This window comes from Mesoplodon densirostris, chromosome 6, assembly GCF_025265405.1.
Source record: "Mesoplodon densirostris isolate mMesDen1 chromosome 6, mMesDen1 primary haplotype, whole genome shotgun sequence".
NCBI classification, from domain to species: Eukaryota; Metazoa; Chordata; class Mammalia; order Artiodactyla; family Ziphiidae; genus Mesoplodon; species Mesoplodon densirostris.
Genome location: NC_082666.1, coordinates 109184295 through 109203326, shown reverse-complemented (window position 1 = coordinate 109203326; position 19032 = coordinate 109184295). Strand labels below are relative to the sequence as shown.

At 37.7% G+C, this 19032-nt stretch overlaps 1 protein-coding gene across 1 annotated transcript; it reads right to left on the bottom strand.

Moving 5' to 3' along the window:
- Nucleotides 1-14201: 14201 nt before the first annotated feature.
- LOC132491679 (E3 ubiquitin-protein ligase RLIM-like) lies at nucleotides 14202-18355 on the bottom strand. The gene is made up of 3 exons (XM_060100512.1): nucleotides 18112-18355; nucleotides 15707-16780; nucleotides 14202-14785 (listed from the first exon to the last, which is right to left on the bottom strand). The coding sequence occupies exons 1-3, from the start codon at nucleotides 18353-18355 to the stop codon at nucleotides 14202-14204; spliced, it is 1902 nt and encodes a 633-aa protein (XP_059956495.1).
- Between the last annotated feature and the right edge of the window lie 677 nt (nucleotides 18356-19032).

The window sequence follows — 19032 nt, the reverse complement described above, 5'->3', positions numbered from 1 at the left end:
GCAGCCAGGTAATTGAAGCTTATATAACATTCTGAGCTAAGGAAAGGGGTAGGGGTCTGGGGGTACAAAGGGAAAGAAGGCCATTCACAAGAAGGAAGAGATGTTTAGAAAACAAAGTTTGCCCTGTTACGCAAGTAAGTCTCTTAGGTAAAAAGTTCTCTCTGGTAATAGCTTTTTTCCTGGTACAGGCTCCCTTTCCAATGTAAATTTAAGCTGTTGAGGGGCAGGTAAAGGGCTTTTCCTGAATCTGATGTATTTTGATTATCTTTCGCTCAAAATAATCCTTATGCCAAAGAGACATCTTTTGGGGTAGAAAAATGTGTTCCCCTTTAATCCTCCTATAATAAAATACAGAGTAACAGGAATAAAAAGAGAATTTTTAAAATAAATTTATTTATTTTATTTTATTTATTTTTGGCCACATTGGGTCTTTGTTGCTGCATGCGGGCTTTCTCTAGTTGTGGTGAGTTGGGGATACTCTTCGTTGCAGTGCGCGGGTTCTCATTGCGGTGGCTTCTCTTGTGGCAGAGCACGGGCTCTAGGCATGCGGTCTTCAGTAGTTGTGGCTCGCAGGCTCTAGAGCGCAGGTTCAGTAGTTGTGGTGCACGGGCTTTGTTGCCCCGCAGCATGTGGCATCTTCCCGGACCAGGGCTTGAACCCATGTGCCCTGCATTGGCAGGTGGATTCTTAACCACTGTGCCACCAGAGAAGTCCCCAAACAGAATTTTAATAACAGGTATACCTCCTATATACATGGGAGGTACCCAGGAAAACTGAGTATCTCCCCAAAATGGCCCAAGCCACCACCTGAGATACCATCTCCAGCTAAAGACAAAGAAGATGTTTAGTGTGGGGGGGCAGTTATGGGAGGTTACCGGGCAAAGCACAGTAAATAAAGATATGTTTGTTATGCAGATTTAAGTCATTTTCCTCACTACTGATAAGAGTTTCTAGAGATTTAGAGTCATCCTTCCTTTTCTGATATAGAGGGGGAGACACCCTTACAAATGGAGATTTCCCCTTGTAAATGTCCTTTACAAAAGGGTAACTTCTACTTGGTTTTCTGAGTTTCTCCTGAGTCTGCTCTTTTTAAAAAAAATAACCAGTCTAAAATAATTCTTATGCCAAAGAGGCATATTTTGGGGTCCCAAATTTTCCTCCACTTTTGTATAATGGATGATAGAATTGAATTAATGTTAATTTTCATAAGTGTGGTAGTGGTGATATGGGTTTGTATCCTCATTACAGGCATAATGAAGTATTTAGAGGTGAAGTATAATATCCTCAGGCTAATATCAGATTGTTTGATAAAAGAGACATAGGTGTGTGTGAGTGTGTGTGTGTGTGTGTGTCTGTGTTTGGAGAGTGAGAGAGAGAGAGAAAACTGGCATTGTGGTACATTAATAGTTGATATATTTATTCATTATACTGGTCTTTCAACTTTTCTTTGAGTTTGATACTTTTCTCACAAAAATGCAAAAAATAAAATATGAATTAAAAATTTGGTTTAACTGTTTTAGACATTATCAACTGTATGTGTATTTATGTGATTTTATAGATTTTAATATTTCATCTTTTTTCCATAAATAATTGTATACCAAAAATCTATGGAACATCAATTTGAAGGAAACACTCTAAGTATGAATACCAAAAGTGTTGCGTGTAGTGAGTATCAGCTCATGTTTTTTTGTTATGTATATAGATGATTGTCAATGAATCTATCTGTGGACTCAAGGGACATTCTGATATCAGCATTCAGTTCTCTCCTTGAGTCCATAGAATAAATGTACAAAAATCATAGTTGACTATGAAAGAGAGTTTGACTTAGAATAGATTTTCAAGAAAGGTTCACAGTATTTTTAAAGAACAGTAGTAAAATTAATGCTAGAGTAGATTAATGTCTGTGAATTTGGATTTTTTTTTCAAGTCTTGAGATATTTCTCTCCAATTAATTTCACGGAATTATTGTATAATGTGTCACCCAAGTAGAACTAACTATAACATATGGATGTTCATACATTATTTCAATTCTGTTTTGTTCTTTTTATACTATGCAATCTCATTATGAGGACACTGCATAATGATAGGTTTTACTCAATCTCACGGTAAGCTTAATATTCTCTTTTCATATTGTGTGCAATATTGCGGTGTGGGGGGGAATACAGATTACTTTTAGAAATCATAACCAAATCGGGTATATAGAATGGATTGAAATGGGAATTAAATGATCTGGTTAAAAGTATTCTAGGGCCTCCCTGGTGGCGCAAGTGGTTGAGAGTCCGCCTGCCGATGCAGGGGATACGGGTTCGTGCCCCGGTCTGGGAGGATCCCATATGCCGCGGAGCGGCTGGGCCCGTGAGCCATGGCCGCTGAGCCTGCGCGTCCGGAGCCTGCGCGTCCGGAGCCTGTGCTCCGCAACGGGGGAGGCCACAACAGTGAGAGGCCCGCATACCGCAAAAAAAAAAAAAAAAAAAAAAAGTATTCTAGCAAGACCTAGTAACTGGAAAGAAAATATTTTTAATAAAAACGATGATTTTGTAGTTTCATTTTCATTGCTAAAGCATATATTTCACATTTTTATGTTCAAAAAGGTAAAATTTCCATTATTCTTTCTTTCACCTTCCACACTTGAGAAACCTATTTTTCTGTACCTGCGAGTGTCCTACTTTATAATAGTAATGCAAGTGCAATTCTGATAGCATTTATGCTATCATAAAAATTGGCCTTCTACTCTCACCTCTCTTAAAAATTATACTCTTAGATTAATAGATTACCTTCGCATGCTAGATATGTAATAGTCTCCCACCAAAGTTATATATAATTGTGCACCAGTAAGTACTTTAGTCATAAAAGCTTTGGTTCCACCAGTGTTATATGATGTCACTTTCTCTACAGAAACTTTTATTTGCAAAAATAGGTCTACAGGATTCACGTCAGAATCATATTTAGAAAATTCCTGTCTACAATTTTCTGTAGTCTAGCAGTTTTCTGGAAAGACATCTAACAAAGCAATTTTTACCTAATATACTGATGCTAGTTAATTGTTTCTTTTGTTTTTAATGTTCTTTAAGATAGCTTTCTAATTATGGTACATATTTTCACATTTACTAATGTTGAGGTACTCTGTAGCACATAACAGAGTTTATTATAGTGGTTCACTTCTTGGAAGACAATTGTGCTATTTTGTGAGGAGTTTATGTTTATGATAATGGCTTTAGTTTGCAAAGCTCATTCATGTGAATTATTCATGTCAACACATGTTTAATGTGTACTTACTATGTTCCATATACAAGGTTAGGTACTAGAGATAAAAGGAAAAGGAGGAAGAGAGAAGGACTGGCCCAAGGAGGAGGAGAAAGCATGATCTAAGACTCAGGACTTAGTAAAGGACATTGATCCATTACAGATTTTTTTTAACTTTTACTGTTTACAACTATTTAAACTTAATAAAACAGCACAGAATCACTAGTATATCCAAAGCTCAGAGTCAAGATGTGATTTTTCCCTATTTGATTGGTACCTTGTTTTAGAATAAAATATTAGTGATACACATGAGAGCTCTCAAGGTCCATGGCATTTTCCTTGCTGCTTAGTTCCACACTGTCTAAAGTTTGACTATACTCTAGCATCCATATTTTTGTAAATCAAGAATTTGTTTATAGTTAGAAATCCTATTCTACTCTTTTATATTTTGAACTTGCATAAATAATATATTTCCTTTTGTAACTTGCATTTTTCATTCAATGTTATGTTTTTCCCCTCAACAGATTTGGAGTTTATCTATTCTAATTCTAGATTTTTAGTAATTAAAGGTCTAACATTCCTACTTGAGTGATCACAGTCTTATATTTAATAGCTCTAACCCTTACAGAAAACAAAATTGATGAGTTTCAAAGCATTGGTTCTGATTGGATTTTATATCATCTCCATGTAATTATCATCTCTATTTTAATTGTACTTATTTATTATTATTATTATTTTAGTTTCTAATTTCTTTTTTTAATATCTATATTGGAGTATAATTGCTTTACAATGGTGTGTTAATTTCTGCTTTATAACAAAGTGAATCAGTTATACATATACATATGTTCCCATATCTCTTCCCTCTTGCATCTCCCTCCCTCCCACCCTCCCTATCCCACCCCTCTAGGTGGTCACAAACCACCTAGCTGATCTCCCTGTGCTATGCGGCTACTTCCCACTAGCTATCTATGTTACGTTTGGTAGTGTATATATGTCCATGCCACTCTCTCACTTTGTCACAGCTTACCCTTCCCCCTCCCAATATCCTCAAGTCCATGCTCTAGTAGGTCTGTGTCTTTATTCCCATCTTACCACTAGTTTCTTCATGACCTTTCTTTTTTTCTTAGATTCCATATATATGTGTTAGCATACGGTATTTCTTTTTCTCTTTCTGACTTACTTCACTCTGTATGACAGACTCTAGGTCCATCCACCTCACTACAAATAACTCAATTTCGTTTATTTTTATGGCTGAGTCATATTCCATTCAATTGCACTTTATTTTTGACTTGGCCCCCAAATTAGTCACACAATTACAGAGTGTTTAACAGTTAAACTTCTTGGATTTATCTACATGTATATCACTTTCTTTGCTCAGTTTGTTCTTTAATCCCACTTCTTCATGGTGAGTTTAATTCCCTTCAGTAAGAAACCTATTCCTTGGAAGTTTTAGTATTGAAGATCTATAGGTAGAAATTTCTGTCTTTGTCTGAAAATGTCATCTCTTTCATTTTTTAATATGGTTAGTTAAATGTTCTATTCTAGGTTAAGAGTGATTTTTCCATTAGTACTTTAAGGATAGTGCTTTCAGTTATCTTCTGGCATCTATTGTTACTGATGAGAAGATTGCTACTAGTCTCATTGTTCTTTTTATTTGATATTCGTTCTTTCTTCCAAGTTGCTTTGTAGACTTTCCTCTTTGCCATTATGTGATGTGGTTTACCAGCTGTTTTTTAGCCTTGGTTCCCCAGAAAGCAGAGCCTCAGGCCAAGAGTTTATGTGCTATTATTTAATTAGAGAGTACAATGCAAGTGAACCGGATTGCAGGGCAAAAGCAGTGAAGCAGGGAAGGATGGCAATTCAATATGAGAATGCATGATCAAGCTGGGATTTGACCTCAGGAAGTTCTGTAAACTGGATCTCAAAATTATGGGGAGGGAATGTGAAGAAAGGAGAAAGAATTCATCCATGGGTTTAGCCTGTGGGAGAACTGAAAGGGTTGCTTTAGGAATATTCTCACCTGCTGGAGTAAGGAGAGAGGTGGAGGATAGATTTGTTGGAATCATGAACACAGTGAGACACTGTCAGATTGTATATATAAGTAGTCTGCCAGTGTTGCACATTCTTTTAATGTGGAACAAAGGAAGGATCAGGCTGAGGTGAGGTATACGATACAGGATATAGTCATATATTTGTTTTTATTTCTTTTACTGGTGACTCCATGCACTTCTTTTATCGGAGGATTTATTTCTAACTTAATCTCTGAGAAGTGCTATTTCTTCAAATACTTGTTAAATTCACTCTAATCTCACCTTCTAAAAATATTATTAGATGAATGTGGGTCTTCCGTTTTATCTTTTATTCCTTTAGCATTCACATTTTCATTTAATCTCATCATTTTTTCTGGCTTATTTTCAACTTATAAAATTCAAATTCAGTTTTATCAAATATGTTATTTAAACTTTCTATGGAGTTTTGAACTCCAATGAACATACTTTTTCTGCCTTTTTCTGCATCAATTGAGATGATCATGTGGTTTTTCTGTCCTTCATTCTGTTAATGTGGTGTATCACATTGATTGATTTTTGTCTGTTGAACCATTTTACACATAAATCCCACTTGGCCATGATGTATAATCCTTTTAATATGGTGTTCAGTTCATTTTTCTAGTTGGATTATAGCTTATCTTTGAAGGTTCCAGCTTATCCTTGATCTTCTAACTTCAGATCATCTCTCATTCCTGACATCCAGCCCTACTGACTTCAGGACTGGCACCAAGAGGCAGGGACAGTGGATTTACATAGACTGCTTAACAAAGCCCCACTATCATGTAAGGTTTAATCTCTATAATCAAGTCCTTCTAGTGGTTCTACTTGTCCAACCAAACCTTAATATAGAGTTTATCGAATGTCATTTGATATTGTGATCAAGGAAAAATGGAGAAAGCCAAGGTATAAAGTATAGGAACAGAAAGAAAAATAACACAAAGGGAAATATATTAAATTTAGGATGATGCACGGAACATAAATATGCTGTAAAAATCTAAAAACTGGATGAAATTGATTATTTCCTAGTAAAATATATACCACCAGAATTGATTCCAGAAGAGTGTGAAAAACAAAAGAGAACCCTTAGAAGACCTTCATTGCTACTTTTGGTGAATTTGTCCACATTTCCATCTGGTTTGGCTTGGAGATCCCACCTCCATATTCTCGTGCTGGGCATGTGACCAAGACCTGGCCAGTTAGAATTCCCTGAACTTGAGGTTTTAACAGAAATCCCAAGCTGAGTCAGTCTTTTGTATAAAGGCTGTCTCTTTGCCTGGGTTCAGTAAATTGGTAATATACAAAAATAGAGTTGCGTTTGGTCATTTTTCTTGCCACCCCTTGGAGAAAGGTTTCCCCAAAATAATACAAAACAAAACAAAACAAAACAAACAAAACAAACTGCAGAGGGAAGAATATCCAAGTCAGAGAAACATTTTCTATTTATATCCTTTGGGCCCCCACACTTACCTGTGTCTGAAAGTATCAGCACTTTCAAACTTTGTTGTATTGTGAGTCAATAAATTCCTTTCTAGCCTTTAAACTAATTTGTAAGGGTTCTCTAAAATTACAACTTAAAATTAATACAATGACCATGGCAGCAATTGCATAAGATTTCAAGAAGCTAATTTTCTTGCAAAAATGAAGTTATGGGTATATACTCTTTCAAGTTCAAATACTCTGAAACCCTTTCCCTCTTGCTGAATTTTTAAATTCCTTTATATTGGATTTCAAAATACAAAAGAAAATGGGCTCTGCTTCAAGATGTTTGTGAATGTAAGCATACGTAGCCATTACCTTTGCCTCTCAAAAACCTATCATAATAACGGTGAAATCTGAAAGAAAGGGAAGCCCACTGCTATAATATGCAAGGAGGGGGCTTCAGCTTCTGAGATATATATGTGCCCAGCAGAACTCCTGAGTAACTCAGGATGGCAAGAGGGAGACGTAGACTGAAAGTCTATGTGGGGCAGAGTTACTTCACCTACACCTTTTTCTCCAAACAAAAAGCCTGACAGAAAGGCATTTAACCACCCTCTTACCAATTCTTTCTTTTAAAAAAGATATGTAAAGACTGTTTCCAGGTGATCTATAATGGCCAGTGTGTTTGTTACAGTTCCTGCCAAAGACTTATTCTTTCAACATTTGTATGTGTTTAGAATAGTGGCAGACCTCCATCTGTTCATGGTAAAACTAAGCCTTTCAGGTTCTTTCCTAGTCCATGAATTATTCCTATTTCTCCCAGGATTTATTTTGCTATTTTTAATATTTATCTTATTCTCTCTTATGTCATGCCTATCTCAAATATCTCAACAAATATTTATGGAACATCGACTTTGGGCAAGGCAGTATTTTTTGGGTGCTATGTCTATTGTAGTGAAAATTACAAAACCCTTGCTTTCCTAGGAGTTTGCATTCTTCTTAACATCTAGAGATATTTTGTTTTCTCTTCATATTTACGAATGAAGACCGTGAGCTCTGTGTTTATGATTATCTTTACACCTCTCATTTTTCTGTCTTGATTATCTTTGCTAGCTTCTTTATGTCTGTCTTCTTTATAATTGCTCCTGTTGCAAAGGATTCCATCCATCTCCCTCCACTACTACCATGGAACCTACTTTCACAGGCAATACCTCATACTTCTTTGACTTCAGTCTGGCATCTTTATCCTAATTTTAGAAGCATACTTGATATTCCGTGATAGCGAGATGAACATTGCCACTAAAATATCACTCTGACATCTCAAATCTCAGAGATTCCATCTGAATTGTCATCTATTCCTCTACTATGACAAACAAGTTATATTGCATTTCTTATATCAGTGGAACTTCTCACCATCTACTCAGTCACCTAAACCAGAAACTTAAGGTCATCTTTAAATTATCCAAGCAGCCACCAAATTTTATTGTGCTTCTTTAATACTACTTGAATATACATGTATCCATATCTCAACTGTCTCACCATTATATCAGGACTTTCTACTTTTTTCTTCCAGTTAAAGCCATAACTCCGTAAGTGGGACAATCTAAATTTTGACAATCTGTTCATATCCCTGCTAGTATGACCATTCTAAAAATTGAAAAATTTTATTCCTATTAGAAAAATCGTGTTGACTGTGCATTGCTTAGAAGATCTAGTTCAACTCTTCAGCCTGATACACAATACCACTTGTTGCGTCTTTGGCCTCATCTCTTCATTTCTTGCTAATGTACTTACATCTCTTCCTCTTCTACCCCAGAGCATGATGATTCATACTTACTGTTTACTGAGCCCTAAATTTTCAATGCATCTTTACTGTTGCATGCAGTGTTTATTTTGCTTAGAATAAAATTAATGACTTCATTTCATTGGCTAATTGCTACTAGTCCTGTAAGATACAACTCAGATATAACCCAACTTTAAGGAGGTTTGAATTATTAGTGTAGATTTCTCCTCCTAGATCATTCCATTTTATCCTGTATCTGAATCTGTGTCAGGGCATCCCTGACATAGAGTGTTACTGTATGTTTATTCATCTGCCTTCTTTAAAATGTAATACATTTCTTCATGATAAGTGCTGTACTGCGTAACTATAACCCTAGCACCCAGCATCGGGCATGGCACATTCTTGGTCAGCGTTGAATGCCTGAAATAGTGATTTAGAAAAGGGTTGGCAGATATTATAACTTAATAGGCAAGAAACCCTATACAAATATGTTAAGTAAGTGAGAGAGATCTAGGTTGAAATACATCAAATCCAGGATGGTAGGTAACAGTATTAAAATAGGTTTTCTTTGGAGAATAAAGGGTGAAAAATAAGTCTGGGATGCTCACAGTGGCCAAAAATTCTGAAGCAGTGTGTGTGTGTGTGTGTGTGTATGCCAGTAACTGTTCTAGTTTTTAGAAATGTAGTAGTAATTTAAAAAAAAAAGAAAGATCTTTTGGAACTTCGATTTTGGGATAGGAATGGGGAAGAAAACAAGCACAAGATAAATAAAAAATGTTTTAGATAGTCACAAGTGATACTAAAGAAAAAAAAATACACTTCCAGAATAGAAGATGACAAGGCCAGGGGTGGTAGATAACTGTGTTGTGACTAGTGATGTGAGAATGGAGAACCCAGAGCCCAGAGTTGGCTTATAATTAGTGTCTGTCCTCTACGAATGGTGGATGAGAGAAAAAGGATTTTCCCCAACATGCTTTTCCAAATCCCCACATTTTTGCAGTGATGTTAAAGATGCTGGCTTGATGCTTAAAAATGGAGAGTTTTGAATATCACACAAAGGAGAGCCTCTTATTTCATAGGGAGAAAGCCTGAGTTAGGATGGTAAAGAATTTTCAAATCTTAAATGAAGTCACAGAAAAGAAATGCAGTTCAGTTTCCATTCGAAATTCTCATACCAGGAACTTCTCATTGAAGGGAGTATACATTCACCTCTCAAATAATGAAAAGACATGAAATGTTTGGTTAATTGTAGTAAAGAAGATACTGAAGATCTCAAAGTATTGTATATGGATAACAAGTAATATTACTTAACAGAAACGTCACATTTCTTTGTGAACTTTCCAGTACATGCAGTGTTTTGATGTTCATGTTGTTCGATGCTCAGGCTTGTTTGCATTAACAAAAGAATCTTTATACTTAATTCTTCATGGAATATTGAGAGCACAACTTATTTTCATGGTTAGCCAAAAAAGATAGACTTTATATTGCTATCAAAAACTTATCCACAGGCTATAACTACTTTCAAAAAGAATTTGTTATTCAGACAAGGGTTTTTTTTGGAATTAGGCCAAAATAAACAAATGTTTTAAAAACTACCAAGAAAATACAGAGAAAATTCTTAAGATGGAAATATTTATGCTCACAACCACAGTGATGCTGTGTATTTAAACTGATATACTGTAACGTAAAAAACGTATCAGGTTGAGCTCAGAAGATTCAGGTACAAATCTTCTCCATTTCTGATTTGTCAGGGCAGACAGAGAGGAATATGATTTGGAAGAGCAATATAATACTCAGCAATCGCTTTGAGAGAAAAATAAGTGGCTATATAGTTTCAAAGTCAGAGTGTTAAATTGGGTTTATGATATAAGCAGCATACACTGGTAGAATGAGATAGGGTGATGTGAAGTAAAGTTAGAGCGATACGATATTGGTGGTTGTTCAAACAGGAAGGATACTGTCTTCTAGCAGCTTCAGTAGCAGGAATTAGGGATTCCATTTTTGGGAAAAATGGTAGAATAGAATGTTATAGTGGGCCTAGAACCAAGACATTAAGCCATTTACTTGTCTAGGACTCATTATAATCATTTTCTAGGTACAGGATGGATCCTAGATGAGAAGTTGTATTAGTTGTCTGTTGCTGCATAAGAAATTAGTACAAATGTAATGGCTTAAAACAGCATCCCTTTATTAGCTCACAGTTCTACAGGTTGGGATACTGGCATGGAGTGACTAGGTTCTGTGTTTGAGGTCTTAAAGGTCTGAAATCAGCATTTTTAAACCCTTGTCAGATAATTCTAACATCTAATTCATCTCTGTTGGCATCATCTGTCACATCTTATTCAAGCTGTCATGTATCTGGTTCTTGGTATAAGTAGTGATATTTTATTGTCTTTTGGACATTTTGGCTATTATGTTAGGATACTTTGGTCCCTATTTAAAGTGTTTTGTTTTTTTTAATTTTTAGCAGGCATTCACTCTTTATAGGTTTGGCACACATTTCCTGTACTTTTATGGATGGTGGTTCCATGATAACCTAATTTTCTGACCCTTTGTGGTACTCTTATGGTCTGTTTCTCTTATGCAGGTGGGGTTACCTCTGGTCCCTTCTCATGCTGCTTATGGGGTCTAAAGTAGCTTCCCCAGGATACGGCACTTGGTGCTTCTGGTGAGGGAAGGGAATCTCTGGAACACGTGATGAAGAGTCCTCCCTGGGCCAGGCACTTGTGACAGGGTCTCCCTGGACTCTAAGGAGTGGAGGGTGCTTACCAGGTTGAGAGCTTTCTGTGGAGGGATCTCCGTTGCCGGTACCAGCAAGTTGCCTGATGTTTCTGGGGAGGGGAGAGGAGCCTCAGGCCCATCTGAGGAGAGCATTGTCCAGGTGGGAGCTTTTTGTGGTAGGAGCACTTTTGCTGGGACCCTTAGCCACTGATGTGTCTGGGTGGTGAAGGGGGATCTCAGGCCCAGTGGGGAAGGAAAGCACTTTCCCTGGTCACTTATTGTCATCAGGGCTTCCAATTGTTCGTCGTTGCAGGTTCTGCAAGGCTCGCCTGGTGTTTGGGGGATTCCCATTTGATGTGATGGAGGAAGAGCCTCTTTGAGCCACTTCCTGTTACTAAGTTGGGAGTTAGGAAATGCTGGGCCTGGATCACATTTTTTTGTTGGTAGAGGGTCATAAGGTGCCCTGCCATGAGGCTGTTCATCCATTCTGAGGGTCCCTAGGCAATTCACCTTCTCTAGACCTTTCAGAGGTCTCCTTTGGTTGTCTCATATTATTTCCAGGATATATAGTTGTGCGTATAAAGGGGGAGCAGGGAGAGGGAAGTATAAATCATCTTATCTGGATTAGAAGTCCTCTGTGTGCCTTTTAAGTGCTCACCTGATTAGGTCAGGCTCACTCTGGATAAGCTCCCAATCAACTGTGCTATATAACATAATCTAATAATGGGAATGATAGTCCATCACATTCACAGGTCTCATACTCAAGGGGAGGGGCTCCTACAAAGATCATTGGGCATCATCTTAGAATTCTGTCGACCACAGAAGGTGCACGTGAATGTACTGAAGCATTAATTAAGCAATTATCATCCTTTGGAAGGTTTTAATCTGTTAGGATAGCATGAAAGCCAAGTACTGTTATAATTATTCTACTCACTTTAAGTGAAGTATATCTGATATCAAAAATACTTCCTAAAAATCAGACTATTCAAACAACTTTCAGAAGTTAATGTAAATTTCAGAGGTTTGAGCCAAGCCTTCATTTCTGGCCATGCAGATATCTTCTGTGTGAAAAATATACTACCTCAAAGATGTTTTCAAAAACTTCACCACCACTCCCCATTTATATTTTGTAGTTATGTGCAAATACTGTGGCTGCCAGCAATTCACAGAGAAAAGAAAGGTCAGTGATGTTGCTGACTTTAACTTTTTAGAGAAGGTGTATACTTAACACTGCCTACATTTGTATAGGTTGCACATTGCACAAAATTTCTGATTATTGCTTTAGGTCATAATACAATGTACTCTCACCTATACCAGGATTGAAAAATTTAAGCAAAATTTTCTGGACTGGCCAATACAACCCCCCAAAAATAGTCTTCAGGCTGAAGTAGGAGAAAAATCCTTCACTATGTTTAGGTTGGAAGGAAGCATGACCTAAATTTTGATTTCAAATACTCGGGGTTTTGGGTGATGGTTTTACTGGGGACAGTTAGAATTGAACTATGTAGACATGTTTCTTGAAGCCAAGTTTTACCTTTAAGGCTTTCATATTGCAGCTTGTGAGGCTCCAAGCAGCAATTGGCTACTTTGGGTCATTCACATGAATTCACTCTTAATCATATGATTGAGTCATATATAAACCATAAAACCCTTTAAAAGAAATTAGAATCTGTTTTAAAAATTAATTATATGAACTAAACATATATAGAAAGAAATTGAAGCTTGAATATATTGAAGAAGCAAAAATTAAAGACATACCTATAACTGCCCTTTATCCTTAGTTGTTTACAATCACAGCAAATCAAAGTGTGACATGTTTAAGAGAAAGGTAATTAAGTTCTAAGGCTTTGTCATCTTATCACTTTTAAAAATACAAGATCTGAGTAAATGAAAGGAAAATAGAGAGGGTTGTTAAAGAGCTGAGTCATAGAGTGGAATAGAGAACAAGCGGAAGCGGAAGAGGCAAGAAAGCATACACAGGCTGGGTTTGAAGAGAGTTGGGAATGCTGGTTGTGGTAGATGGTCTCTGATTTGCTTACCGGATCTACTCGCCATCCTTCTTAACCCTGCTTCGTGATTCCAGGAGGCTGATCTTTATCAGCTTCATGGACCAGTCTCTCTGTGTCTTCAGGTTGGGTTTGGTTAATATGAACTACTGATAAGTGATTAGAAGTCAGGAGGAAAGAAGGCAAGGGTATTTATTTCCATGATCTGCCCCCTTCCAAACTTTAGGTTGGCAGTGGATGCCATTTTCTAAGGTTACATCTCTTGTTGGGTGGGCTTCTCCTATAACTCGAAGACATTCTGGGTTGCAGGAACTGCTATCTCTCTATGCCCCTTCAAACCTAGTGGTTATAATACTGGCTTCTCACAGCTGCTAGCCTCAGGGTACTTCATCATCTCTTGGTTTCCCTTCATTCTTTACACACTTTAGTCTCTTCATTAAATGCTATTCCATCACTCTTTTAAAGTGTGCCATCAGTTTTTAGCTAGAACTGACTGATACATTGGTAGTGGGGAATAGGCGAAACGTTAAGGTAGTGTTAGGGAGGTGGGATAAACTGCTGTGGAGAGAGATAGGAAGAGAAGGGTTTCAAAGCTTTTTATGGCATTCTAGGAATGTAACATGACTTCTTTATGTGAATGACTCTAATGTAGTCTTAAATGGCTTCTTAATTATTGATATTTGGTTGGGTTTCTGTTTCTTTGCATGCACAACCAGATTGAACAGGGCTAAGAGATGTCTGGGGTTTACATGACGAGATAATACTACTAGGATCTATCTAGATTCATTATATCATATTAAGACATTTCTCCCATGGAATCAGGAACATCCCAACCCAGTGCACATGCTAAGTTTTTATTGAAATTCAGTGAACTGCTATGGTGTGAAATTAATTTTTATTGTCAGTCCCCTGCGTCGGCAGGCCGACTCTCAAGCCCTGCGCCACCAGGGAAGCCCTATAACACTTTATATAGCTGAGAATTCATCGATCAGGATTTTCACTCTCATTGGAATCCACTACTTGCCTACGACAAATCGGACACGTAGAGTTCTCAGACAGCCAGCGATCAATGCAGTGAATGTGATATTCATGGGAGCAAGGTAGTATGCGAAGCTTGCTGTTTTCTGTGTACTCTGTAAGGCAAATGCTACAGGCTTTTAGTGCATCATTTTCACCAAAAGATCTTACAGCCAAGCTGTCAATCTGTGCTTTGGTGAGTCCTGTAGTTTGGTATAGATCATCTTCATTTAAGAGGAAAAACTGTTGCAGATTATGGGAGGACCCAGAGTCACTTTCATCAGATATTATTAGGATAATTTGTCTACCCCCTTGGCTGGTCTCTGATGATAAGTCTGATGATAAGTTTGTTTCTTCACTGCCTTCAAACATCAGTGAGCTAATTCCTGAATTTTCATCACTTGAGCTGGAACCGGAAATAGGACTAGAACTGGAACTAGACATACAATTGGGGCGTGAATGACAAATCAGTGTGAAACTTGAATGGGTATCATAGCTAGCATTTGAATCAGAACCAAATATACCACTACTACTACCATTAGATGACTCTAGCCATTCCATGTTTTGACTTGGAGGTGAGACACTATGCTCTAAATTACTGTCAAGGATAATTTGTCTACCCCCTTGGCTGGTCTCTGATGATAAGTCTGATGATAAGTTTGTCTCTTCACTGCCTTCAAACATCAGTGAGCAAATTCCTGAATTTTCATCACTTGAGCTGGAACCGGAAATAGGACTAGAACTGGAACTAGACATACAACTGGGGCGTGAATGACAAATCAGTGTGGAACTTGAATGGGTATCATAGCTAGCATTTGAATCAGAGCCAAATATACCACTACTACTACCATTAGATGACTCTAACCATTCCATGTTTTGACTTGGAGGTGAGACACTATGCTCTAAATTACTGTCAAGGATAATTTGTCGATCCCATTGGTTGGTCTCTGATGATAAGTCTGATGATAAGTTTGTTTCTTCACTGCCTTCAAACATCAGTGAGCTAATTCCTGAATTTTCATCACTTGAGCTGGAACCGGAAATAGGACTAGAACTGGAACTAGACATACAATTGGGGCGTGGATGACAAATCAGTGTGAAACTTGAATGGGTATCATAGCTAGCATTTGAATCAGAACCAAATATACCACTACTACTACCATTAGATGACTCTAGCCATTCCATGTTTTGACTTGGAGGTGAGACACTATGCTCTAAATTACTGTCAAGGATAATTTGTCTACCCCCTTGGCTGGTCTCTGATGATAAGTCTGATGATAAGTTTGTCTCTTCACTGCCTTCAAACATCAGTGAGCTAATTCCTGAATTTTCATCACTTGAGCTGGAACCGGAAATAGGACTAGAACTGGAACTAGACATACAATTGGGGCGTGAATGGCAAATCATTGTGGAACTTGAATGGGTATCATAGCTAGCATTTGAATCACAACCAAATGTACCACTACTACTACCATTAGGTGACTCTAACCATTCCATGTTTTGACTTGGAGGTGAGACACTATGCTCTAAATTACTGTCACTGTCCATAAGGTTACTTGAGTTACTAAATTCTGCCATTGTCTGCCTTAACGTGCTCTGAATTGGAACAGATGTTGTATCATTTAATCTAGTATTTAAAGTTCTGCAAACGGGATTTCTAATGGTATTGACATAAGCTCTCACACCTGCCTGCTCAGAATGTGAATACATATGCCTCAGTCCTCGTTCACTTTCAGAAGTGACAGTGTTGTTTGGTGTCTCAGATGTTAACTGAGTTCTACTAGCTCTGCTGTCTCTCTGAGAATATGCTCCAGAATGAACTTGTCCTACTTCAAGATTGAAGGTTATGGTTGGATATATTTCCCACATTCCCCAAGATTCACCACTGCTGGTTGTATCTGGAGAATTTTCTCCATGAACGGCATTCCTTGTTCTAGAAGTTTCAATAAGACCGCTATTTTGCAACTCAAATCCAGTCATTTGCTGTCTCAATATTTCTTGGTGCTCAGTTCTAGAAAATCTCGCATTCTCACTTAGCAGAGGCTGCTCAAAATTCTGAGAGGGTATACTATGATTAAGTCTTTGTACAATTTCCCTAAGTGAACGTGGAGGCGACCAACTTTCAATTCTTCCTCTGGTTCTCCGATACTCTGGGCTCCTACTTCTTGCTCTTCTCTGACTTGTGGTAGGTGGGAATTCCATTAATGTTTCAGTTGTATCTTGTTCAGACATAGATGGTCTTGTAAATATTGATTCAGATTGTGGACTTTCCACTTGCCTTTGGCTGTCTTCCATATTTTCTCTTCTGGGAAGTCTTGCAGATGCTACATATTCATTCTCTGGATTTGGACTCCCATTATCAAGGTTAACATTTATTTCTAAACTGAATATGAACTGATCACTTTTAGGATTAATTAGGCTCTCTTCTCTCCAAGATTGGTTTTCTCTTTGTCCACTTGTCATATTTTCAGTTTGTCCAGAACAGTTAAGCCAGTCTATTAGAGAGTCACCACTAGACACGTCATCTGAAGAGTCTCCTCTGTCTGTTAACAAAAAAAATGGGGAGGGTGCATAAAAGAACCACCAAAATTAGAACCATCATAAAATAGCACTCTGAAACTTTGTTTCAAAAACAAACAAAAAATGAGAACTTAAATACTCAGATGTTTTCAACTGATTTCACATTTATAGAGTTAATATTTTATAAACTGCACTGTGTAGATTTATAAGTAAAGGTAGAAAAGTTTCGATTCCATCCAAAAAGAGTGAGCTAATCCTAGATAAACTTAGAGAATTTTTTAAAAAGGGAATCTGGAGGAAGTCTATTTTTCAGTATTTCATCATATACACAGCCCTGTGTACCACTGTCGGAGGAATGTCAAGAGACTTTTTTTTCAGTCCACTGTCAAAACACTAATGCAATTAAACAAGGTAAACACCAGTTAAGGTACAATGCTAGTAGTTTAGTTCAATTTACATTATTGTCTAATTTTCATGAGTCTCCAACATGACTACTTGTAGGCTCTTCACTTATGTGCTTTTGATAATAGATAATCTATTTTAAAATATAAGGTTATTGCCCAAACATAAACAAGTTTTATAGGTTTAAAAGTGTTTGCATTTTGAATACTTCTTAATGTTACCAAGATTTTTAATTGACATTAAATTGAAGGTCAGATCAAATGAATAGACTGAACCTAGCATGGTACATATAAGACCATATTCAAGAGCCAAAGTATTATAGTATCCTCTTCATTAGACAGCAAAATCCTCTACTTCACACTGGGAGGCAAGGCACCAGACCTGAGGTTCGAGCAGGGTTTCTCAGCCTTAGCACTATTGACATTTTGGTGCTGGACAATTCTTTGTTTTGGGGAGCTATCCTGTGCATTGTGGGATCTTTGGCAGCATCCCTGGCCTCTGCCCACTAGATGCTAGTAACACCCATGCCTCCCCTGTGACAACCAAAAATATCTCTAGCCATTGTCAAATGTCCCCAGGTGTTGAAGAGAGCACAATTGTCCCCAGTGGAGAATATTTCTGTGTGCTTTTTTTACATGTCTATGTAGAAAAAATAATTCAGGAAGTAGGAGGGACTTTCAGTTGAGGTAGAAAACCAAGAAAAATACAAATAGGCTACTTTGCACTGTTTCCCAATTAAAACAACCCAAATGTGAATCAGGAAAACAAACAAACATACCTTGACATGCTCACCAAAAATCAAGTAAATGCCAGTTCTTTTTATGAGAAGTTACTTACCAAATTAATGTAAGTCACTTCTGTATAATTTACTATTTACTATTATGAAGTTACTATTTCCTATTATGAAGTTCCTTATTCATCCCATCCTATTCCCTCCAAAAGCAGAATATACCTGTATTTTCATCTGAGTCTTGTGGTGCGTTTCCTTTAATTAGCTGAAGTCTTCTCAGCAACTCTTCTTCCGTACTTTCACCTGGAATGCCTAGAAGATTGTTGTCTCTCATAAGTTCGTAATCTTCTTCACTCAGATTATTTACGAACCTGGAGAAATCTTCTTCCCGAACCAATCGGTCCGTTTGACTTATGTGTTGGGCCGAAACTCCATCTCCTTCATCGTTGGAATCCGAGTTTTCCATCTTAATAAACAAGTGGAAAATTATCTGAAATTCACGACGTGGTGTTGAAATTCACCAATGGTCGTTTCGTTTTCTTCGCTTTCTACTTCCTGCCAGAGTGTCCGGTTCCGACTCAGTCGGATGACCCTCCGCACAGATTCCTCCCTTCTCCCTTCCCGACTCAGTTCTGTGGCCCCTGGTGACGCAACAGTTGGGAGCCGCCTCTAGCCCAGAACTTGCTAGACGTTGCCTAGGCACCCATTATCTTCCCCGCTGTTACCGAGTAGGGACTGGATTCAGGTTAGGTTTCATTTCATTCAAAACCAGCCAATGTTACTGAGGGTTTATAGTGTACCAAGCACCGTGCTTCACCTCGTTTCACCCACATGAGCCTATTCTCAGGTTTTCAGGCTCTGATATGCTCTATTTATTCGTTACATTCCATATGACTGCCTTCTTCAAAATGCCATGCCAAAGTCAGCCTAGTTCAATGCAGCAATTCTCATTTTCAGGTGCCCAGGGACCTCCGCCTTTTCTCCTCATGAATTTCTCAAATCCTAGACTCTCACTAAGAAAGCCCACAATTGTTGATAATTTACCAGGGCCCTGGCTGAGTCTCTTTAGTGTGTCCTCTCCCTTTTAACTGTTAATGGCTTCATCTTGCATTATATGGTCCTTCAGTCTTGTTTCAAACAAAC